General features: G+C 41.2%; 1 protein-coding gene across 2 annotated transcripts in view; it reads left to right on the forward strand.

Annotated features, from left to right (window-relative positions):
• The first annotated feature begins 4,804 nt into the window (after positions 1-4,804).
• Positions 4,805-24,958, forward strand: part of akt3a (v-akt murine thymoma viral oncogene homolog 3a) — a 55,232-nt gene continuing 35,078 nt past the window's right edge. The window contains exons 1-2 of one of the 2 annotated variants that reach the window (XM_051418583.1): positions 4,805-4,903; positions 10,273-10,695. In XM_051418583.1, the coding sequence (XP_051274543.1) occupies positions 10,650-10,695 (46 nt within the window). In that variant the 5' untranslated portion in view covers positions 4,805-4,903; positions 10,273-10,649. Of the gene's footprint in view, positions 4,904-5,010; positions 5,289-10,272; positions 10,696-24,958 lie in introns of those variants that run through there. The other variant, XM_051418572.1, reaches the window with a different exon arrangement.

Here is a 24,958-nt window from a genome sequence, read left to right on the forward strand (position 1 = left end):
CAGACCGCTGCAGTAAAGACCCAGCCTTTACACATGGGGCACCTGCTGCAGGTGAGCTACAGGGGAACACCCCAAGAGGATGAATTTTAATGACACTGCTAATTCCTTGACTTTTCCTCTAGCGCTACTGTAGCCAAGGGTTTTGAAACACATACACTTAACAGGTTACAAAACACAGAGGCTCTGTAGTGTAGTATGAACGAGATGGCACTTATCTCATTGCATCCACACATCAACAACTGCAGTGCAATCTGAAAACAACCAAAGAGCAAATAGAATAATGTAAAAAAAAAAAAAAAAAAAGTAAGCTTATGAGGTATGTATGATTGTTCAACAATAAAAAAAATACATAATACAGACAGAGAACTGTATAATAATATCAGGAAAACTCATATCCAATACTCACAAAAAATAACCTGCTAAAAATTCATCCAAAATCGCCAGTTTTATACAAACTTCCTGCAGTTATTGTGTTCACTATTTAGACTTAATTGCAGAGTTTATCAGTTGTTATGTACTGTTATTGTTATTGTTATCAATTGAATATTAAATATCCTTAAAATATGTCACTTAGTAAGGGGTCATCAGTTTACTCGAGGATAGAAAAGGGGTCCCTTCAGGAAAAAGGTTGGGAACCACTGGTTTATATCTTATGTCGTAATCATTTCCACAACTCCAAGACTCACCTGGAGCCCTAACACAATGGCAACAAAGTTTGGATGTTACAGTGTCACGTGTCATGACAGGGGCCAAAGCTTTGCATCATGATTTAATGTTGTTGGTGTGGGAACTTTAGCCCAGCTTTGTTTATTTCCAAATACCAAGTGTTAGCTTGCCTACATGTGAATGGTGAATATTATACCTGCTATATGTGAGACTGTTGTTATGTTGACATTAGCATTTAACTTGAAGCACTGCTGCCCTAAGTATAGCTTCACAGAGCCACTTGCCCGGCTGTAGACTTCAGTCAAACCCAAATGTACACTCACATTCTTACTATCAATTAATATATAATATTCTTACACACATTCTGCCAAACATTTTCACACCATCTTCTCTCCCTATCTGTGTACTGTATATAGACACATGGAAACCTGACATGCCTGAAGTTCACTAACATACACCATGTGGGGCACTTGTGTGTGAGATCACGCACCGATGAGCAAAACATACCTAGAGGATCCCACCTTAAAATGGTGTTCCTCTACAGCTGATCTAACTGACTGGACAAACTCACTCTTCCACTGCAAAGATTGTGCATAATGACGCCCCCGAGGAAACCCAGAAAATAGACTAGTGCACTAATTATAAGCTCCCTGTTTATCCAAGTCCCTTTGATATGGAGGTCATATAGAGAAGAACTCAAATGAAACTCTACGAACCCAAGAATCTGTGTATTGGATCATATAGGACACATCCTATGAAAAATTTAAAGATGAAAATATGCTCTACTGACTACTAGTTGCATTTTGATTTGAATTCTTACATTATTATCTACGTCATAATATATTATCACAGTTTTGGAAGGTGCTTTCAAGTAGGTGGCTACATTTCCCCACAGATAATTATTAATATGAACACATTCAAACACGCATTCTCACAAACTTTTGTCTCACTTCCAGCATATGAAAGGGGGAAGTGACACAACAGACCTCAATCCATCATTAGCCATAAAAAATATAACAATCTATTAAAAGGAAGACATTAACAGAGGGTATAGTAGAACAGGAGGACCTCTATCAAGCAGCAGTGTGTCCTTGTCAAAGAAACACGGCCCAGGAGAACAAAGGTTCAAGCCCCTATGTTGTTAAGTGTCTGTCCAACAAGGACTCTTAGTCTGTACGAGAGGCTGACTTTGATCTCCTTAGAGAGGCGATTGTCATCATAATGGATTTTCAGCCAATGTTGGTCTGTTGGTCAATTGGTCCACCACTGTCATCCACACTGTCCAAACTAGTACTAGATGTATTGCAGTGAAATGTTGTACAGACATTCATGGTGCCCAGATTATAAATCCTAATGATTTTGGTGATCATCTGACATCTCCTCTAGCGCCACCAGCAGGTCAACGTTTCCTCTTATCCTGTGAAATATCTCGACATCTACTTGATGGACTAGCACACAATTTTGCATTCATTTATGTTTCCCGGACCTAATGACTTTGTTGACCTCTGCTTCTTCCTCTAGTGCTGCCATGAGGTTGACAATGGTGGTTTTGAGTGAAATGTCTCAACAATGGACTGCTCTTGTAAATTTGGTGCAGATATCCATCCCACTCAGAAATAACTATAAAAACTTCAGATCAAAATTCTAATTTGTTGAATACTTGGTTTATGACAAATACTTGCAGAACTAATGACATTCCCATCAGCCTCAGCTGCACTCTGCGCTAACATGCTAAACTAAGATAGTGAACATGGTAAACATAAAACCTGTTAAACATCAGCAGCAGCACAAAGCACTAAGTGCAGCCTCACAGAGCCACTAGCAGGGTGGTAGACTTCTGTTCATATGTATTAATATCTCATCCACAAACAAATCTTAACTTGGAGTTATTCTTGACCATAATTTTTAATAGTATAAACATCATGTTGGTATTTTTTCCAGTCATGTTTTTGTTCAGTACTAATGTTTCATATGCTGAAGTTGACGACGCTCTAAGTTGTGTGTACGTGTATTTGTGTGTGTTTGTGTCACAGGGGCACGTCTGGCCACAGCAATGGTAACAGAAGGGCTCCCCTGTGTTGCCCTTTTCCTTTTCAAGCTGTCTGTTTACCCCCACCTCCACTGTCTCCCCTGCACGCACACACACACACACACACACACACACACACACACACACACCCTTCCCTGGCTGCTGGTTTCTGCCCACACTCCCCCTCTGCACACAGGGCGGTGAGCAAAAGGCCAGCTGATGGCAATATGTGTATGTGTGTTAAGAGAGGCTAGAACAGTACACACATATATTATATGACACGCTAGGTCCACCTGTGTCTGCACTCTGTGCCCAGCCATGGCCCCCATACCTATACCCTCTGCCACTGCTGCCCAGCTCCACACTCCACACCATCTGGGGAGGCAGACAGTCCAGGGGAGAAAAGATGAGAGAACAGATGAGATGGGGGGGGGGTCATTGCGCCAGAATGTCAACAAATTAGGATACTAGTTTTAAATATAGCTTAAAATGTGAGTTTAAAATCTTAGTATAGTACTTTGTGTGAAATGAGGGGAGAGAACAGATTTAGTGAGATGGAAGAAAAGGAGGATGCACTGTTGAATGATCAAACCTATGCTAGGATGCTCACCATCAACCTTTAACAACATTATTGTACTATACAACAGGGCAGCTGACCCCGCAGGCTTTAAACGACCTGCACAGGAATTCAAAAAATGTATTCTATCAACAATCTAAGCCTTAAATGTCCACTGAACATTTTGGTTTACACTACACTGATCAGCTGTTGAGCAGAGAGTTCAGTCATATGCTATGCAGCTGTCTGATCCTTCCGGCTGTACACAACGTCTAAGATAATGCAATGTACTGAAGTTAAGAGGCTGTCGAAATTGCTGATGACCCAACTGACTAACAGTCTGCTCAGTTGCTCAGAAACCAGCATGTTTCTGTAAACAATAGACATAAAAATATGAAAACAACTACACAAGGAAAAAGACAAAAAACAAAAGAGAACAAAATAGTCTTCATAGCTTACATTTATCAGTTATATTTCTTCACTGCTTCACATACAAATAAAATATAAAACATTGTAAACTTATTGTTAGAGTGCTGCATCAGATACATTTAATTAATCTTAAAGGACCAGAGTGTAACATTCAGGAGGATCTATTGGCCAGAAATTGAATATTATATGCATAACAATGTATTTCTGTTAGTGTAAAATCACCTAAAAATAAGAATCATTATGTTTCTGTTACTTTAGAGTGAGTGATGTTTCTACAGTAAATAGGGCTACACAGTTAATCGAAATGTTAGTGAAATCCCAATATGCATTGTAGTTTCTCCTACAGGAAGGGTTGGAAGGCAAGCGGTATTTAGTTCACTGCTATATGTCACGAGATCCTGTCTTTTCCCACCAGTTTGGAAGAGTTTTCTTAACACTTTGAAACTTGGAGGCAACTAACTGTGAAGACTTCAGTAGTGGTCGACCCATATGGGATTTTCAATGGTTGATGCCACTATTTAAAGAGCAGGGTCGCTGATGGTCGATATATAATGCTGATATTAAAACAAATAAAAACAATGTTCAATTCTATTCTATTCTACAGGAAATTCAGACATATGTTTACAGCAGGATGCATGAGAGTTATAGTACAGGGCTCTAACTTTTCTTCCACCTTCCCCAAACTCACAAAAGCACTAACATCGTTTCACACCGACAAAGCTGCCTACAAATGTGTCTGAAGACCTTTATCGACCTCGGCCAATGCCGATTATCTCAAAATGCCAAATAATTGTCCCATTAATCGGCCCATTGATTAATCAGTCTATCACTAGACTTAAGCACCCACTTACTAACTTTTATTAACCTGAATTGAGAACTTTAACTTGTAATAGCCTACAGTATTTTATATTATGCTATCCCTACTTTTACTTACTCACAAAGTCCTAAAGCCTTCACTGTATGACACATGATTGTTTTACTGAGCTGGGGCCAGTCACCGCACCAGTACAGGCCTCTTCCCGTCCGGCTCTCGCAGATAAACAGCCTTAACACCGGTTTATTCTCGCGATGGTTGGCTTATTAGCCGGCACACACACACACACACACACACACACACACACACACACACACGGGATGGGATGGGATGATGAGAGAGCTCCACAGTGGAGAAGAACCAGAGCTGAAACCGTTCAAACCGAAAAACGGGAGGACGAGGCGAAACGGTAAAGTGCGTGTGTGTGTGTGTGTGTGTGTGTGTGTGTGTGTGTGCGTGTGTGTTGTGTTCGCGCGCGCGCGCCAGAAAGGGGGGGTTGCCGTTTCCAGGTGACGTCACGAGTTTTGCTGAAAGTCAAAACAACCGTTGGCTGCGGTAACGGTCGCTGTCGTAGCTTCTCGGAAATCCGTTTGATGTAACGTTAGCTTATTTCTGCCCGGGCTCGTTACGTTGACAGCGACCGTTGACAGCGACCGTTGACTGGCGGTTTTAGCTTAGCTTGCAGTCCGGTTTAGCTTTACGTCACTCACTCACTCAGAAGGGAGGAAAAGAAACAACCCGAGCGGTTTATGAACAGCAGGTGCACGGGAATACCACAGCACCTGCGGCGACAGGTAATGCTGTTAGCTAGCCGCACTGCTCTGACATAAACCCCGCTAAAGCTAGCTAGGTAATGGGTGTTTATGTTGTGATAATGCTAGCGAGGAGGGGGGGGCGGTCCCGTGTGTTTGACGGGTCACTTGGGAATGATGCTTAATGGCATGTGATACGGTTGAGGTTGAGTGTTTAAAAAAGGTTGACGGAAAAATATGTGTTTAATGTTTTCTGCACCGTTTTCTGCCATGCTGCATGCAACATGCATCAGTTTGACAGGCAGTTTGCATCGTGACATAACGTTAGATGATGCAGTGCTGTCCCACTCATTCATGGTCCACAAAAACAACGTTTCAGAGTGAAAGATGTACACATTCATCCCATGAGCAAAACAGTCTCACTAAAAGGACATCACTAATGCAACTGTACTGTATATATGTGTTCTTTATTTTCATAGCTGTAGTAGGGAAATATGGCAAACTAGGCCTATCTTGATTGGTGACTAAACAAGTGGCCACATTTATGATTAAGAGGGTATGTCACTCTCAGTGTACAAAATGGTATCTATGATGATGATGATGATGATGGGGTTATTGTTTATGCTTCTGCTACTGCTGCATCACTGCCAGGCTCAGGAAAGCCTGTATTCTTTCCCTTTATTTGGATAGAGACAGTAGAGTGGTACAGACAAGATGTGTGGAGTCAAACCTAGGCCTCTGTGGTAAAGACTCAGCCTTCATACATGTTGCATGCTCTACCTGGTGAGCTTCTGTGATGCCCCATCTTTATATTTCTTAAAGCAAGGAATGGGAGAAAAATATTTTTACAGACATCGAAAGATTTAAAATGATCCCCGGCCCTACATGTGATGTTTCACATGTTTATAAAGCCAATGGTTTTTACTGGCCAAGGAAGGAGGACATATTTTGCTCTACACATTATCTTTTATTTTCCACTTATATTCACTAAATGCCCAAGATACTGTACACTGTCTCTTACATCAGTTATTTTCATCATCAATTAATCTGCTGATTATTTTATCAATTAAATGGTTAATTATTTAGAAATTCAAAGTGCAATGATATAAAACACAAAGGCTGAAAATACTAACATTTTTACTTGTTGCTATGTGGTATAGTTTCTTTAAAATAACGGATTAATTAACTAATTATTTTAGCTTTACTCTTATACAGGTTGTGTAGTGACAGCAGCAATGCGCAGCAGCTGTTGCTTCTGCCCTCCATCAGTGTATGTATACACAGGTCCAGCATTGTCCTCAACTGTACTAGTGTGAGGTTACTTGTGTTTTGGCAGCCCAATACACAATCACTGTATTTACATGAATCAAATGGAAGGAAATAGACTTGAGTCCTAAGCATATAAGGTGCTTGTGAACCACAATCTCTTACGTGGCCAGTGTGGCCAGCTATATTGATGAAAATAGAAGCGTGTTTGTTCTGTCATACAAGCCTTTGACGAACGACTGAAAAACGTGGCTGAAGCACATCCTGTATTAGTAGAGTCTAACACTTGAGGTCCTGCCAAAGGCTGGCTTGCATTTTTAGGAAGAAGATTGTTGGCTCACTGCTGATGTCAGCCAGGGTTTGTATGAGGCCACAGTTTAGGGTGAGGAGGGGTGAGGTGAGATAAGGTGAGGTAAGGTGAGGTGAGGTGAGGTGTGATGTCCTGACAGGAGGGTGGTAGGAACACAAACTTATCTACAAATATTATGCTGTACTGTCCACCTCTCCGTACACGATCTGTATTAAAGAGCCACATCAAGATTTTAGCCTACATAAAATGTGTCCTCCTGCCACTTTAGATTTCAGTTCATGATAGCAGTAACATTCTGCATGCACAGACTTGAGACAGGTAATCCACCACAGTGAATACTTATTCTGTTTATCGTATGTCAAAGATTTATTAATATGTAGTAGTGCCGTTTGAGGTAGTGAATAAGTTGTTGGTCTTTTCAAAAGTTTGTGGGCATGGAAGAAATCAATCACAATGTTTAGCCTCCCCTGCTTTGGAGAATGGTTGGAAGTTGTCGGGGTTTATTCATACAAATCTTTTAAGATAAGGAGTAGAGCCTATAGTTTCAGTCGAACTTGTTGGTGTCAGCGAGGATGATTTGGTGTTGTCAAATGCCACTCTTAATTGTTATGTCTTGTTCATCTTCACCACTGTAATATTAGCAGAAACCAATGATGAGTTGATCGGTGTAACAATAGCTTGTAAATATAAAGTTCTAGTCAAGTGCTTAATGTGTGTCAAAGCTGTGTATTCGTTTTTTCCAGTTGCCGTCCTTTATTGCCTTTCCATGTCGATTCAATTGACACATCTAGACTGATTAGTGGTGGGGTAGCTGACTGTCTGGTCCCTGCCCTCCGTTTCCATTTTTCTACGTCCCTCTTTCTCTTGTCATTTCAGGTCTCTTATTTCCTGTGCTTCTGTGTTTCTCTTCTCTCCCTTGTCATTTTTTCCTTGTTGCCTCTGGAATTAAATAACATTAAATAAATGTTGTCTGGCAGGTGCTTCCCCTGGCATAGTTGGTTCATCATGGCAGTGGATATCTCCATAGCAACAGCTGCCCTGGTGACAAGGGGTTGCCACTGTCTGGACATTCTCCTCTTCTCTCCTCTCCTCTCCTCTCTACTCCTATCCTCTTCTCTCCTCTCCTCTCCTCTCTACTCCTATCCTCTTCTCTCCTCTCCTCTCCTCTCTCCTCCTATCCTCTTCTCTCCTCTCCTCTCCTCTCTACTCCTATCCTCTTCTCTCCTCTCCTCTCTACTCCTCTCCTCTCTACTCCTCTCCTCTCTACTCCTCTCCTCTCCTCTCCTCTCCTCTCCTCTCCTCTCCTCTCCTCTCTACTCCTCTCCTTTCTACTCCTCTCCTCTCTACTCCTCTCCTCTTCTCTCCTATCCTCTCTACTCCTCTCCTCTCCTCTCTTCTCCTCTCCTCTCCTCTCTACTCCTCTCCTCTCCTCTCCCTCTCCTCTCCTCTCCTCTCCTCTCCTCTCTACTCCTCTCTACTCCTCTCCTTTCTACTCCTCTCCTCTCCACTCCTCTCCTCTTCTCTCCTATCCTCTCTACTCCTCTCCTCTCCTCTTCTCTCCTATCCTCTCTACTCCTCTCCTCTTCTCTCCTATCCTCTTTACTCCTCTCTTCTCCTCTCCTCTCCTCTCTACTCCTCTCCTCTCCTCTCCTCACCCAGATTAAGGTTAAAGCTAACTGAAGCTTCATTGAATTACACTGTAGTCTTAAAGCTAAATCAAGAATTGTACTGTCCTTATAAAAAGGATTCGATCCCCTTGGATGTAATTACTAGGGCTGGTTATCATTTGAGTTTCTAAATCAGTGCTAATACAATAGTTTTGGTTATTAGTTCTGTACCAAAACATAAACACTACTTTTTTTTTTACCTTATATCTTAGTTGGAGGAATATAAACATGGATTTCTACGACACCTTTATTTCGTCTAACAAAAACCCGGTTCTCATATTTGAACTATGGTATAAACACAAGCAGCTGTGTAAGAACTTTCCCTAACTATAATAATCTAAAATTGGTCTAAACTTTGATATAAATCAGAAACTCAAAATACGCTATATTATGATTCTGATCAGAGATTTGATGGCCGCTTTCAATAGTTTCCAATATTAAGTTATGTGTAAAATATGTGGTAAAATAATAACACATAGTTTTATTGGTACTGGTAGAGGTGCAGCTAACAATTATTTTCTTTATAGATTTATCTGTTGTTCTTTTGTGATTTAATCGTTCGGTCTAAATATGTTGCAACTAACAGCCCAAAGCCAAAAGATATTAAATTTTCAACTGTACGAAGTGTAAAAAAAACAGCAAATTCTCACATAATTTTATTTAGGTATTGATGAATGATCTTAACAATGAATTAGTTATCAAACCCATCCTTTTTGGAAGCTAAGAATATGAAATGGACAAAAATGTAAAAAAATTTGAAATCATACTGTGAACTAGTGAACTTTATTTCACGTTTAAGTTAAATGAACTTTATTGCGTTGTACTAGTCTGCGTTTGTTCATCTGATTTCAGACTGGTTACTATTCTGCTGCCTCAACATAAAAAAAATAGGTCCGTGTCACCTACAAGGGTGTGTGCGTGAGTGCTTCTGTGGGTCTGTTCCAGGCTTCGTTATGACGCTGCAGTCCCTCCAAGTGTCGGCAGCAGTGCAGACACTAGCTGATCTGAATACTGATTTCCAGCTAGATGGCTACGACTGCTAGCCTAGCCGCCATAGTGCTGATCTCCATTCAAGCTGAGCAGCGTAGTGTTGTTGCGCGTTGTGTAATACAGTGTAGTAGGGTGCATTTGAGGTGAACGCGGCAGCTATGCAGAGAGAGAGGGAGAGGGGAGGGAGAGCGGGAGTGAGACGACAGAGAGGTGCAGAGATTTGGGCAGAGAGAAAGAGAGTGTGAGAGCATCCCTAACTGCCGTTGTTGCTATTTATAGCCAAGCTCTACTCCACAGTCCTGAAATGCTCTCCCACCTCCCACATATAGAGAGACAAATCAGCCTACACACACACATACACACTCGTTGACAAAATAATTTGACATGCAGAAATACGGCGAGCACAGAAAGGTAGACTGGCTTTTGCACACAGCACATCCTGCTCACCAGAAGAAAAAAAAAAAGGATCTATGAATGAATGAGAGGTAGAGCTCAGGGATACTTGTTTGACAATCAAGGTCAGTTTTTGCTTCATCAAGAGCTCTGCAATAATTCATCCTGTTTATCAGAGAGAGTGTTTGCGATAGAAAGAGGAACTGGGTGGGGGGGGGGGGCAGAGGGTGCATTTGTCCTCACAATAACTAGTTGTTTGTCTTGTCAGATTGTATGAAAGGGCTTTGGAGGGAAAGAGGAGAGAGGGAGAGGGAGCGTGAGCAGCAGAGGAGGAGAAAAATAAATTCATGCCTTCTTTTTTCTTTATTTTTATTTTTTTCTCCCTTTCACTTCCTTCCAGGCTGAGTCACTGCTGGTGAGGAGGAAGGTCTGGAGAGGGAACGAGAGAGGAGGAGGAGGAGGTGGAGGAGGAGGGGGAGAAGAAGAAGAAGAAGGGAGGGCGGCAGGGAGATAAGCCACAACAGGAAGCAAAACGACACACGCGTACACATACACACCGCGTGTTTGTGTGTGTGTGTCTGAGAGGGAGACTGCGCGAACGAGAGGGTGAACGGGAAAGGAAGGGAGGGAGAGTGACGCGGAGGCTGGGAGAGCCGGCCCCCCCCTCCTCTCCTCCTCTCCCTCTCTTTCTCTCCTCTCCTCCTCTCCTCCCCTCCTCCCTCTCTCTCTCTCTGTGGAGCAGGCGTGTAGCGGCATCAGACTCGGCGTGAAGGAACCATGAGCGATGTCACCATCGTTAGAGAGGGATGGCTCCAGAAACGGGGTAAGTACATCCAGTACCTCTCTTCTTCTACTCCCCTCCTCTCTTCCTCTGTTTTCTCTCCTCTTCTTCTCTGCCTCTTGTCTAGACTGAGGGCCTGGTCGTGCCTGTCCACATGTGCCGGTGGGAGGATGTGAGTGTTTGCGATTGAGTGTGTGTGTGTGTGATCACATGGATGTCTGATTATCTAGTGTGCGAGTGTGTATGTGTGTACATGTTCTCCCACCGGGATGTGTGTCTTTATTATAAGCTTGGCTGGCTGTTTGTTTGCTAAGCCTCTATGTGCTTCAGTCAGGTTGTGTCTGAAAAAGAGAGTCTGCATGGGTATGTGCATGTATTTGTATGCATAAGTGTGTGTGTGCAGTTAATAACATCTAGCAGGCCTGTAGTTCCACTGCTGCATAGTGTTCTGTCAGGCCAGTGTGTCTACTAGTGTGTGAAATCAAGTTAGTTCTATCTCTCTGAGGTATTAGTTCATAGATTCAGGATGTCACTCAGAGTCACATGACATGGGGTTGAGGGGTTGGTTGGGGTGGAGTCGGGGTGGAGTCGAGGGGTGGGGGGGTGTACTGACAACACATCCTGCTTACAACTGTCTGAATGAGAAATGGGGAAACAAATACTGTAACAGTTGAGGAGCATGTAGCAAAGATAGTACTTCCCTTTTCACAGCTCATGTTCAGTGTGTGTGGTTTCTGCAACAGGTACAAAGTAATTTGTGTAAGGGCCAAACTGAACCAGAAACAGTTAAAAAGTGATATACAGTACCTCTGTGATGAATGCAGCACTGACTGTAAGGCACTTTAGGACTTTGTGTTTTTTTCAAACATGCTGAACATTGCCCCCAAAACCAGGATTTCATGGGGTCTTGTGTCTGCTGATGCTGATTCCTCCAGGCACAAGTGTATGTGCATGTGAATGTGTGTGTACATTTTAGGGAGAGAGCTTAGGGGATAGAACAAGGGGGATTTCCAGACTTTTAGGCCAATGAGCATCATCCCCCTGACTATGTGATGGTGTCTAGGAATGTGTAACACAAACTGTTGAACAGGAAGTGACATGGATACATAACAGACAGCAGGCTTCTGGGTAATGTAGGCTAACACTATGGCACAGCAGGAGAACATGTTGGACAACAGAGTGGTCCTTACTACATGGAGTGGATGCTCTCTGTCACTCTGTCACACACACACATACACAAATGCAGTACACACTCTGTATTGCTGAAGTAGAGGGGAGGATCTTTGTCTATGTGTGCCAGCATGCCAGTGTGATCCTCAGACAGTCGTCTGTGCATATTAAGAGGAACACATCGCCCCCAGTCACGACGCAGCGCTACCAGTGTTCGTCAGTGTGTGAGAGAGATAGAGATAGAGGTTGTAGGGAAGGGGGTGGGGGGTGTTTGTTTGTGTCAGGAATATGAATGTTTGTCTGCATCATATGCTAAATCATTGTCTGTCTTTGTGTGTGTGTGTGGAGAGGAGCAAGGTCTGGGTGCTGACTCACTGTCCAGGTCGTGATACAGCAAAGACTGCAGTCTTAGTCATTAGACAGCTTTTTACTGATACGAAACAGCAACAGAGAACGAGAAAGGTAGTGAAACCTCTATATATATATACACACACACACACACACACACACACACAACCTTTTGTACTAATAAGATTACATTTAGTTGTGTTTGGACTGTCTGGACTTCTAACTCTTCTACCAAATAATGCACATTGTTTTGTTTTGAATTGAGCAACATTAAAACGGTTACACAGCGACCGAATGCGTGGAAGATTAGAAAGACAGACCGGTGAAATAAGTGGAAGGGAAAAGTGTCTAATAGAACTCTGTATGAAAACATTGTTCACGTGCTTCTTACATACAGGGCAGCAGCAGTTCACTCATGAAAATTTATATTTCATAAAATAAGTGTTAGAGGAGTACCTAAATAACTGCTCTCTTCTTGTGTGTTGTTTTCCTATTAAATCCTTCAAGTTAGATGTGTAGTAATGTATCTGACGCTTTCCATAGCAGGGATAAGTCAGTAATATATTATCTCTCTCCTAGTCTGCGTTTGCAGGTAAATGCTTGTTTAAACAGGTTGTGTTTTTGGTAATCTAATAATTAGCCTAATAATTTTATGTTAGGTGGACTGGTTATACTTTCTTTCTGCAGGGCTGGTCTACAACAGCTGTTAAGTATATGCTTCCAATATGGTGCAATTTTGTTGCCAAAAAAAGTAATTTAATGCTAATTTTAGGATTATAGATAATTTGTATTTTCCCAGTTCAATTTACACACACAGATGTCTTTCTTGAAGTCCACTGTGAGGTCATCGTTTTATAGATAACTTAATGCATGACAGAGATTTATATTGACTTTATTGTAAATTCTATTCTATGGGGAACACCATACTGATGTGGTTTGGCTGTTGAGGACTTACTGTTTGCCCCTGTATAATATACATCTCACGCATGGTTTAGGTATAAAAAGAACGGTGCAGAGACTTGTTTGCACACCATGATACTTTTGCACTGATATTTTGTAGTGCTTGTCATATGTTGTGCACCACAGAAATCCTGGATAAATTAAATAATATAAATTGAGTTTAACCAATTGCTAGACAGTTGTGGCGAGGCGACTTAATTTTACCATCATAAAGAGATATTTATAAATGTTATTTTATACTCTTTTAACTTTTTTTACTCTGGTTGATTGATTGATTGTAAGAAAGTGTTTCCTATTCATAGCACAAAGACACAGAATGGAAAGCAAAGAGGGAGGAATGAAGGCTTTCCATTTTGGGCTACAAATGTGAATTGTACTGTAACAATATAAAAGCTTTTGTTTTTTTTCTTTTTTTATTCCTTCCTTCCTTAAGTCAAACAGTCAGTCTAACTTGAAATACAGTGTTTCACATAATATTATATAATATTATTCACATTATAAATGATTGATTGATGAGAAAAAAAACACAAAACCAGAGCAGATGATACAAATAAAAACTAGTAATTTAAAGCAGCAGAATGCATGTATGTAATGAAAGCATAAAAGCAGACCTCAGTAACAGCACCCTTGCAAAGTACAGTACAGTATCATACTGTACTGTACTTTGCAAGGTTGAAAGGCTCGGTCATCTGAGGACATACAGCATGTCCTCAGATGACCGAGCCTTTCAGTACTCACTTGCTCACTAGCATGGAGATGATTTCCTTCCTGCTTTCATTAAATCAGGGAGTGCATTCAGCAGCATCACTTATTTATCTTTGAAAAGAATTAACAGTGGATGAATACCAGAATCTGTCGCAGCGTCTGACATGAAGGCAAGAGACTAGTAAACTAAAATAAGCAATGTTTGTTATTCTGTTCTGAATAATAAAGACTGAATGATTAAAAAGATACTTTAAATGACAAATGATAGAAAATGTGGTGGATACAGGTGAGCTACAGGTGCAGCCTTTGAAAGACGTGTTGTATTGAATGGTGTATTTCAGTTGTTAGAAGTTACAAGGCTGTTTTATTGCACCTATAACATCTGAATCTGAAGTGAACTCCACTTCATTTCCCCCCAGCACAGGAGTTTACCTTCTGTCAGCCCATGTGAGGCCACAGAGGTCATAGTCAGCCATTGCAGTTGAGGATACTGTTACCTCCATCAGCATCAGCCCACACAGCAGTCAGCACAACAGATGGCCAGGAGGGAGGAGAAACACTGACAGAGAGAGACAGGGAGAACACCATCATCTTTTCTTTGACATTTTCTGTCCCCGAGAAGTGTTCCTCTGCAAAGCTACTAATCAGATGAGATACGGCTATGCCAGAGTGGAGCGAGTCTCGTTACTGCCTTGTTTTCGAAATAATTTAAGATCAATGATTCTTTGTCTCCCAGGAGGGTTTAAGCAATCACACACACTGTAAGGTGAATAAGATCAAGTCAAGAGGATGCTGTACATACTCTTCCTTATACAGTTGTGTTTCAAATTATCCACATTTGTCATGTAACTTTAAGAATGTAAGCTATTTAAAAAGAAAATTAAAGACTAATATTACCAAGCCACAGAGTGAAGTCACAAGGCTTTGTACATAATTTAAAATATGTTTGCGTTCTCTTTGCACAGGACTGCAATCAAATGTCATGCACGTACTAGAAATTCCACAACAAATAACCTTATATTATTCTATTCTATTCTATTCTATTCTATTCTATTATATTCTATTATATTTACCATATTTCGTCACAGTAATCTTATAATATTAGAATGGGAGTGTTTCTCTATTTCTTCTTCAGGCAGTTCAATAATTTTGGATGCTGCAGTGGTAGTTATTGTTATTGATTTCTTTCAGAGCATTTTGGGTAAAACTTCAGGGGGCTCGTGGTGGCTATGTGCACCTTCATACTGCCATGCTTTTGTATCAGACATGATGCAGTATTAAATTACATTGCTGCATCCCACACATTGACTCAAATGTTTGCTCTGCATGTTTTGCTGTGGCTGTGTATATTTAGATCTTTACATTGTTTGTTTGCAGTCGCATCCATAATATGCAGAATTCCAATCACAGTACAAGTCCTTTCACTGTGGACACAGATATTCAGTGTCTCCCTTTCTGAAAATCCTTTAATGTATCTCAGCCTGTCACTTAATGCATCTCATCTTGGCATTCAAGCTAATAATAATTAGCTAATCAAGCTGAAATGTGATCCAACACACCTGTAGTCTTTTAGTCTTTTCTCTGAACTCTCCAACTCTCCAACTTAATCCCTTCGGGAACTATATGTGCTATACTGTATACGTTGACTGCTGTGGGTTCATTGGGTGCAGTGCAGTGAGGCAGCCATCTTGGCTCAGTGAGTTCAGTGAGTTCAATGTTGCTGGAGGCTGGCTGGCTGGCTGGATCAGGTGGCAGTGCCAGATCTCTGATATCAATCACCAGTCGCTGCCGCCGCCGCTACTGCTGCTGCTGCTGCTGCTGCCGCCGACACTGTCTGCTGTGTCGCCCTTCTACTCTCCTCTCCTCCTCCTCTTTCCTCCTCCTCCTCCTCCTCCTCTGTCCTCCTCCTCTGTCCTCCCCCTGCTGTAAAGCCTGTCAACACAACTCACCTCTTTTATTGCAATTCACCATCTCCTTCCATCTCCCTGTACTTCTCTTTCTATCCCCTCTGTTTCTGAAACTCACATGCACATACAGTGCAGTAGCAGACAGGCAGACAGTGCAGGCTTTGTTATGAATGGCATCCTCTTGCACATCCGGAGGAAGTGTACGCTCCAGTGTGGCTTTACAAACTGTCTCCATTGTCCTAAGAATGACTCACTCTACACTGCAGAGAATGGCAGTCAGCCAGACAGTCAGACAGACCGACCGACAGCACAGCGCAAACAGACAGACTAGTCTGCAGAGCCTACAGACAAACAGCAAAGGAACGACAGGCAGAGAGACAGATAGTTTGTGACAGATACAGCCAGCATAGAACAGAGGCAGACAACTTGCCAATACAGAAGAGACCTGCAACTAGCGGGTACGGACACCAAATGAAAGACAAATAGGTAACATAGACAGACAGGTAGCAGAGAGTGTGTCACTTTACTTTCAATCGGAATATGATAGTTTTGTTTTGCAGAGTGTTTGAGTAGAAAATTGAGATAACAAACCTTGAAAATAAATGTAACCCCAAATTAATTCTGCACCAGGCAAGAATATTATATAAAAATACACCTGTCTCACCTGATGCAATCACTACAGAGGAGAATGTCCCCTTCTGGAGTTATGTATAGTTACTGGAAACAAATCTGGTCCTTGCACTGGAGGATGTGATGAATAAAAAGCACAGCAATGAGCAGCATCACAATTAAAAATAAGCTAGACTATATTTTCTATTCCTGTTTCTAAGATGACTATTGACAACAAGTTAATATATTGGCTAACATACAGTGTGATTCCAGACAGCAATGATATTACCTGCTTACTAGCAAAGCTAGTGGGTGTAGCTGTTTTCTGTTTATGAGTATACTAAAGAAGATACAGTGAAGCTTTCTGTTTTCTGTGACAAGTTAGATATGTAAATGTACATTTTTGACACCAAACTGCATTGTTACATTGTTGGCATTACTTTTACTCACATTGCTGTTTGAATGTTGTAACTTTTTACATTCCTTACATAAAGAGAAGATAACATACAATATAATGTTCAATTTCCAAACTAAATGGTGTGAAGCTGCATAACTCTGCAAACTCAGTCAGTCAATAAGATCAGTGGTAAGTGACAGGAAGCATCCTTGTAAAGGCCATACAGAAAGAGAGATGGATTAATGGATGGGTGAGTGAATGAAGTAATGTAGAGTCAGGCAGTCTTGGATAAATGAATGAATGGATCAATGAATGGAGTGCTGATCACTGCAGGATAGAGGAAGAGAGAAGGGGTGAAGGGAGGAGAGGTTGAGTAATGGGATTAGCTTGTAGCACAGAAATGCTCACCTCAAACATTTGATCACAGTCACATACATTCACATATATTCATTTACTAGATTCTTATTGTCTTTACCATTATTAGTGAATTATATCTTTTATCAACCCGCTGTACAGTACAAACAACTTGTTTTGTATTCCCAACTATTCACCAGAAAACTGTTATATGTTTCTATTGTGTTCCATGGTGATCCATTGGCTGCAGCTGCTCTTTCTTTATTTGACAAAACAATTTGAGTTTAAGCTAAAAACATATTCGATGTTTAAATGTGCTAACGCACAGATTAGACCGGGGGGGTAGTGTGTAGTCTTGAGGTATTGTGGGCTGGTTGGAGTAGGCTTTGGGCTGATTAGAGGAGGCAGGTTAGAGTGGGGGTTGGTTTGACTGATTTAGCCCAACAGATTAGTGCTTAGTGGCTAACAGGTAGTGTAAATGTTGGGTTGCAGGAGAAGGACCCCAAAGTGACCATTTGATCTCATATTGCTACTCACTTTTTTTTTGGCCTATAAAATATTGATACATAACTTTTCCTATAGAGAAATTATACTGACGTGCTGTGCAACAATACAGTGTGTTTTTGGCAAAGTCTATTTAGTGGACTTGTAGAGCTCTTTTCCAAACAGGTACTATAGATAATCAAATATACAGTAATTTGTCTCCTTATTAAATAATTAAAAAGTCTGATGGCATGTTTTTAAGAACTGACTTTCAGGCTGACGACTGGGAATCAGTTTCCATAATGTTGCTTACCAAAGTTGACAGAATGATCGCTATTCTAGTAATACTTTTTGATTGAAGTGATAATGATCCTACATAAGATTTATCATATATGTCCAGGATCCAAAATTAACACCTGCCAAGCACCAAATGTGGGTAGATTTTTCATTTGGGGAGTAGATCTCAGAAAGCCATCCACCACACTGGCAGGTAACTGGTGGCAGCAGTTAGTCATGTAATTTAAAACTATGCTAAGCGTCTCGACCATGTTTTGGTGTCATTCACGGGGAGCAAAACTGACCATCTTGAGCGCTCCCAGTTTTGCAGCACTGTTTACTGTATCATCTCAATAAAATCTACTGAAATTAATGTATATGTGACGTATCCAAACTTTATTTATGGCTTTTTTTTTACGAATAACATAACCGTGATTTACTGAGTTTCAAATTAATTTATTATTTTGGCCAATAAAAAATATGCTGTTTTTTTTTTTTTTTTTTTTTGTCTACCAGTCCCCTTGACCAAGATGCCAGAAAGTTCATTTCGGACACCGTATATGTCTGCTGAGAATGCGATTTCCCGAAAAACAAGCTGGTCAGTTTTGCTAACACTTGGGCACAGATTTATTCTGTGATGCTGTTACTGAGTCTGTGGCTTGTTATTAATATCAATGGTTGTATGATTTTTGGAATGATTTATTTTTTGGCACAGGAAAAGTGGTTTTGAACAGAGCCAATCACACCCGTAATGGTGGACAGTGGTCTACATCTGGTTGCCAAGGGCAACTGGACAACCATTGTTGCTCTGAAACATCCGTTACATCCTTGATGCACTTTCTCCTTTTTACTCCTGTGGCACAAAGCTCTGTGTTGCTTCGTTTGTAAAACACAGTATCGGTTCAACCTCTTTTACACAACATTATGTGCAGACTATGAAGGCAGAAGCTGTTTGGGGCTAGTGCAGATACTTGATTACCCAGTCTGATGGTTGTCAGATAATGCACAGTGATCACTAATGTAAAGCAGAGTCACTCACTCACAGTTTACAGTTGGTCTAGTCCTTACCTTGCTTAACCGAGCAAAGGTGTGCAGAGATTTGGGAATCCATTAACCACTGTAAGTCAGTTTGGTTGTGTGTGAAATATTTTGACCCTGGCTTGTGGCAATACAAAATCTGCCGTACTTAAATACTATATACTATAAATAAATGAAAACAGCTACCTAATTTAATCTTCTACACTACCCATAACATTTCTGTTTTAATCCAATTGACACATAACACATTCTTGAAAGGCATAAGAACATTCATTTCAATGGGAAACCTATTTAAATTAACAGTGTAATTGTCAGGGTATGTCATACTAAAATATTAAGACATGTATGCGTGTAAGCTAATATATTGGCTAACATACAGTGCCATTGCAGGCAGCACTGATATTACTTTCACTACAGCAAAGATAGTAGGTGTAGCTGTTGAAGTAATTTCTGTTTATGAGTATACTACAGATGGCACTCCTTTGGCACCCAGATGTGATGTAAAGATACAGCGAAAGCTTGTCTGTTTTCTGTGACAACCTGTTGAAACATCTGGTCACTGTGGTCATGTGTAAATAAACAAAAATAAACTATGTGCTGCCTTTTGGGGGGTTGGTTTGAGTTTGCTCCTGTTATGCCTGATGTCACAGTGGCCAGGTTAAAGGGACAGTCAGTCTATTTATATCTTCCCACCTGTAATCTGTCTCTGACAGGATTAACTAAGCCAGCAGCTTCAGTCTGCTGTACCACACAGAAACACTGAAAATGTGAGCCATGAATAAATACATGCATTCACAAAGATGTACAGTGCGTACAGTACATACAAGTGTATAAAATGCAATCAATGTTGCAATCAAGATATTGTAGGGAAGGAAATATGTCCGTTTTTAACCAACCAGAAAATGTGTTGCCATGTTACATGCATGTGTTCATGTGTGCTTGCATGTATGTCTTTTTTGTGTATGCACGTTTCACAGAGTCTCAGTTAGTTAGCCTGATTAAAAACAGAGAGGAAGAAGAGACCAAACAGTGACAGAATTTTTCATCCTCCCTCAGCCTCCTCCGTCTCTGGTTGCCAATCTCCAGTCATTAATTAGCTGTCCATGACAAAATTCCCCATTCCCAATCTGACACTAGAGAAGAGAAGTGGACGGCAGTGGTAATCATGTCAGTGAGGATTGGCTCAATGTTCTGAGGGGGCTAAATGTCCCCCATATGGTCCATTGGCTGGGGCCTGCACCTCACCAAGCTCTCATTAAACTAGTGCTTAATATACCAAGGTAAAGAGGGACACACACACACACACACACACACACACACACACACACACACACACACACACACACACACACTCACACACTCAGTAATGCATACACTCAGCTGTAAGAAACAAATCAAGACATCTGACAAGGGATTGGGCTCAAAGGGACAGGAGGACAAGGAGGTGGTGTTTGTTTGTGTGTGCATGTAGTGTGTGTGTCTGTGTTTTTGACGGTACAATTGTTGACTTGCCATCTGTCATCAAGAGAAGAGTTCTATCTGTGTGTGTGTGTGTGTGTGTGTGTGTGTTTTTGTGTGTGTGTGTGTGTGTGTGTGTGTGTGTGTATACAGAGGAAAGATGAGACGGAAAAGAAAGAAAGAAACAGTGAGTGAGGTGCAGATGTCTCCCAGCATAGAGGCTGGAACATGAGGTTCAATGGCAGGCTGCTGTATGAGAGGAGCTGGAGGGGGAGAACACAGAAGAAAAGAGGATGAACATCTGCCATATTCAGATATTGCTCCGTGGTTTGAGTGTTTCTACACAATATCTTGAGTTTGAATAGACCTGGGAAACGGCCTGCTCATTAAGTATCTTGCAGGGCTAGGCAGGCATTATGGGGGTTTCACATATATTCCTCAGTATATTTTACCAATAATGTAGAAACTGAGATTTTTTTTGCATCTTAAGAAGGTAGCACGTATAACAACTTACCATAAAGAAAGTGTTTAGTGCGTTTTTTTATCAATATTCTTAGAAAATTACCAGAAAATAGCCTTGTAAAAATCATTATTTTAATTAAAATGATTAAGGTTGTTCTGATACCAATACCGGTATCAGAAATTCCTCCGAAACTGCCAAAAATGTGTAGTATGCGTGTCTGTGCATCCATCCAATACCACTTAATTTATTTAGTTAATTTTTCAAATATATTTTTGGGGCTTTTCTTTTTTGCCTTTAATTGACAGTGACAGCTGAAGCGTGACAGGATAGGGGGGGAAGAGGGTGGATGACACGCAGCAAAGGGCCACAGTTCAGACTTCAACCCATGGCCGCTGCAGCATGGACTCAGCCTTGGTACTTGGGGTGTCGGCTCTATCAGGTGAGCAACCAGAGCACCCCACCACGTAATTTATCACCCCCCCTTTTTTAAATGGCCCACCCTACTCTGACTCTGTCAAGGTTTTTTTTGCAATCTATAGCTGACTCCACGGTGGTCTATTAATTTTTCACATTACTGTCACTGGTGTCAAACATAATAATGGGTTTGATGGAATACCAAATTTAGTCGGGCCATTCAATGAAACAAATTTTTTGTCTAATTTTGTCAGCTCCTGATGCAGAATATTATTGATGTTAAATTCGTTATGGGTTTTGGTTGTGACTTATTTTTCTAGAAAATGCAATCCAAAAATAATACAGTTACAGATGCATCTGCCTAGAATTGCCAGCTAGTCAGTGACAGGTCCATGACAGCCTTAGCTTATCTGAAAGGAATGAATGGATATATCCTGCTGGCAGTTGGCTGGCAGCGGGCTGGGGGCAGCAATTGTAAGTGGTTGGTACTGTAAATAAAATTATAATTATTATTTTCACAAGGTGTTTGACAATCAAATATGTGTTTTTTGTAAAAAAATTGATTACAACATAAATAACGCATGTAGTCATCTTTATTTTTTTTGTCTCAGAGCCTCAAGTGCCTGATGCTGGCCAGCTGAGGTGGACATGTTGTCTAAAACAGCCTCTTAGACAAACAGACGTTACAACATGACAAACACCAGCTCTCAGGGAAGGGGAGAAGTGTTTGTCTGTCTGAGATGGACTGACATATAGAGCTGACACCCACCTAAGAGTGTGACAGAGGCACACAGGAGTCACTAATTGCAATCACTCTCTGAATTTTTTTGTCCAAACTCTACAGTAGTTCATAAAGTTCCACTGCCTAATCACAAGCAAATAGCATCTTGTAAACAAAAGTCACATGGGCTTACTAGTAGCTCTTTTATTGGACAATGTTTTGATAAACTCTGCGTGAGACATCAGGGATTTTTAGCAGCAGATGAGCCAAAACAAATATGATTCTAGTCTCTGTAACTCGGGCATGTCAGTTACGCACAGTGGAGCATGACTGATTGTGAGGAAATCAGATGAGGCTGTGTTTTACCCTTGCTTCATTTTGTAATGTTTTGCTTTACAAGCATGATTAACTGCAGCCTATCACATGTCTCCTTGTATCCATAAAGCTGCAATTCATCCAGATATAACCATGTGTTGTACCTCTAACAAACATTATGCTTAGAATCACATGAAATCAAGAACAGATAGGGGTGTCACACTGTGGTTGCTTGTTAGCATCGCTCTCACCTGTCCACACCAACAAAAGTTAAGGAGTAAATGATCCAGAGTTCAGGGTTGGAGTTAGGCCCCAAACATGTCCAGTGTGAATGGACCCTGATGGACAGATGGGCATATACTTGGGCAGGTGGAGAGACAGACAGGTAGCCAGGCAGGGTAGAGGGGAGAGCAAACAGCAGCAGTTAGTGAGGTGGAGAGCACTTATTGTCGGCCCTTCAGTGCAACATATGAATGGAACCTTTAGAATGAGGCACGGCTGGGCTGGTGTGTGTGTATGTATGTGTGTGTGTGTGTGTGTGTGTGTGTGTGTGTGTGTGTGTGTGTGTGTGTGTGTGTGTGTGTGTGTGTGTGTGTGTGTGTGTGTGTGTGTGTGTGTGTGTGTGTGGGATGGAGGGTTCAGGGGGTGGGGGTACTTGACAGTAGTTGGGGTATAGTACTTGATTGTTTACTCTTGCCTGCTGGGCTGGTCTATTGTGGTCTAGTGTGTGCATGTGTGTGTGTGTGAGAGAGTGCATGTGTATACATTTACAGGCAGACAGGGGAGACATACAGCACAATACTTCTCTGCTGCTTTGGGAAAGAAGGGGGGCTTCACAAAAGACCAGGGGGGTCTTATTTTGTCCACACACACACACAACCACATGCATGCAAACGTAACGCCAGCTGCCGCGCACAGCCCCAGCCCAGCATTTCTGAATTAATAATACAGAGCCAACCACTCTGGAATAATAGTGACTCACACACATGCACAAAGCTTTGCACCTGTTCACCACTGCTCAACTGGACGGGGTTGGGCTAACCCTAACCCCCCCCCACACACACACATATGCACACACTCCTTGTTGCCTGTGTCTTGTAGGCAACAGTTAGACAGCTGTGTCTGTCTCCGAACCCTCCCCTTCTTGTTCTGATCGACAGCTTTTCTCATTGACTGATTGGTTCAGCTGCCTTATTCTGTTCCCCTGATTGGTTGGTTTTAGATCCAATGAAGCAAAGGGACAGAATAAGAATTTGAATATGAATGTCAGATATGGGGAACCTCAAAGAAACCCACTCCTCTGTGCAATTATGAATGCACACAATATAAATATAACAATTACTGAATGAAAAAAGAGGTTAATGACAATGTCAAGTTATTTTTAGCATCATTATTGTGATGTATGTAAACAGCACTATTCTCACATATCCATATTTAAAATATTTGACAGTTATTTACAGTTAGACCAAATTACACCAATTGTTCTGCTTAAAAGGACTGGTTGGTCCTACTGTGTTTTAGAGATGACGTGTTGTGGATTATTATGTGATTTCAACTAATAGTTATATTTTGAAAAGGCCACACAGTGTTTTGAAAATAAACTGTATTTAATGTAAACTTCAATGATGTAAAATAAATGAAGAAATCAATTATGCCAACACACAATGCCATCCAAAGGAGAGAACAGAGAGAGGCAATATACCAGCAATCAGTGCAATTTGATTAGCCTGCTCATTGGCTGTGTGTGCCTTTCCTAATCGCATTGGATCCACTGCATTCTGAACACAAGCAGCATGGCATTCCTAATGTTATTGGGTGTTTGAATGCAGGGGCTTTTTGTGCTGCTTAGCTCAGATTGTATTTTTACCTTCTTGACATGCTAGAAGACAACCAAACAGATCAGTCTTTGTGTTTTCAATGGCGTGTTATGCCTTGGTGTGTGTGTTGGTGGATGGATGTGTGGCTGTGGGGGTGGGGGGTGGGGGGGAACGGAGCTGTGTCTAATATTCTTCATATGGTTTACTATGATCTAGACATAAACCTGAGCTTACCCTGTCTGGTTAATAGTTAAAACATTAAGATAAGATAAGATGTTCCTTTATTGATCCCCGGTGGGAGTGGACATGTGAAAATACAATAGATAGAATAATAAGAGAAAGAGAGAATAATAAAAATAAAGAAAAAAAATATATTATAAAGATATAATAGAACACATAAAGCCTGTAATGACAGTATAAACACTATATGCAGTATGCAGTAAGAATTTAAGTTATATATGCCTCCTACTACTGTCTGGCTACAATATGTGCTTAACTCTTTGAACTGTATGTACACATCTGTGTGTAACACATTTCACTTTATTAGCATAAAGGACCTTCCACGTCCCTTGTTACATCTCTTTTTCATTTGTTTTATACAGTATGTTTTTAGCTTAATCTTCATGTGGTTGAGGCTGTCACAGTCTGCTCTTAGAATGTGACTAATAAACAATGAATTAAGATAAGACAAACCATTCAGTGTGGCAAGTCTGTAGAATTGTTATTGTGGTGGGTGGATGAGTAGAAATGGGCTGTTATCTTGGCTAAACCTAAAACAGAAGCCACCACCATGTGTGAGAAGAAGAGTTCTTACTGAACTGGAGGCTGACCCGGCCTTATGCACTGTACAGGAGGTCATATTGGGCCCAG

Source organism: Dicentrarchus labrax, unplaced genomic scaffold (assembly GCF_905237075.1).
Source record: "Dicentrarchus labrax unplaced genomic scaffold, dlabrax2021, whole genome shotgun sequence".
NCBI lineage: Eukaryota > Metazoa > Chordata > Actinopteri > Moronidae > Dicentrarchus > Dicentrarchus labrax.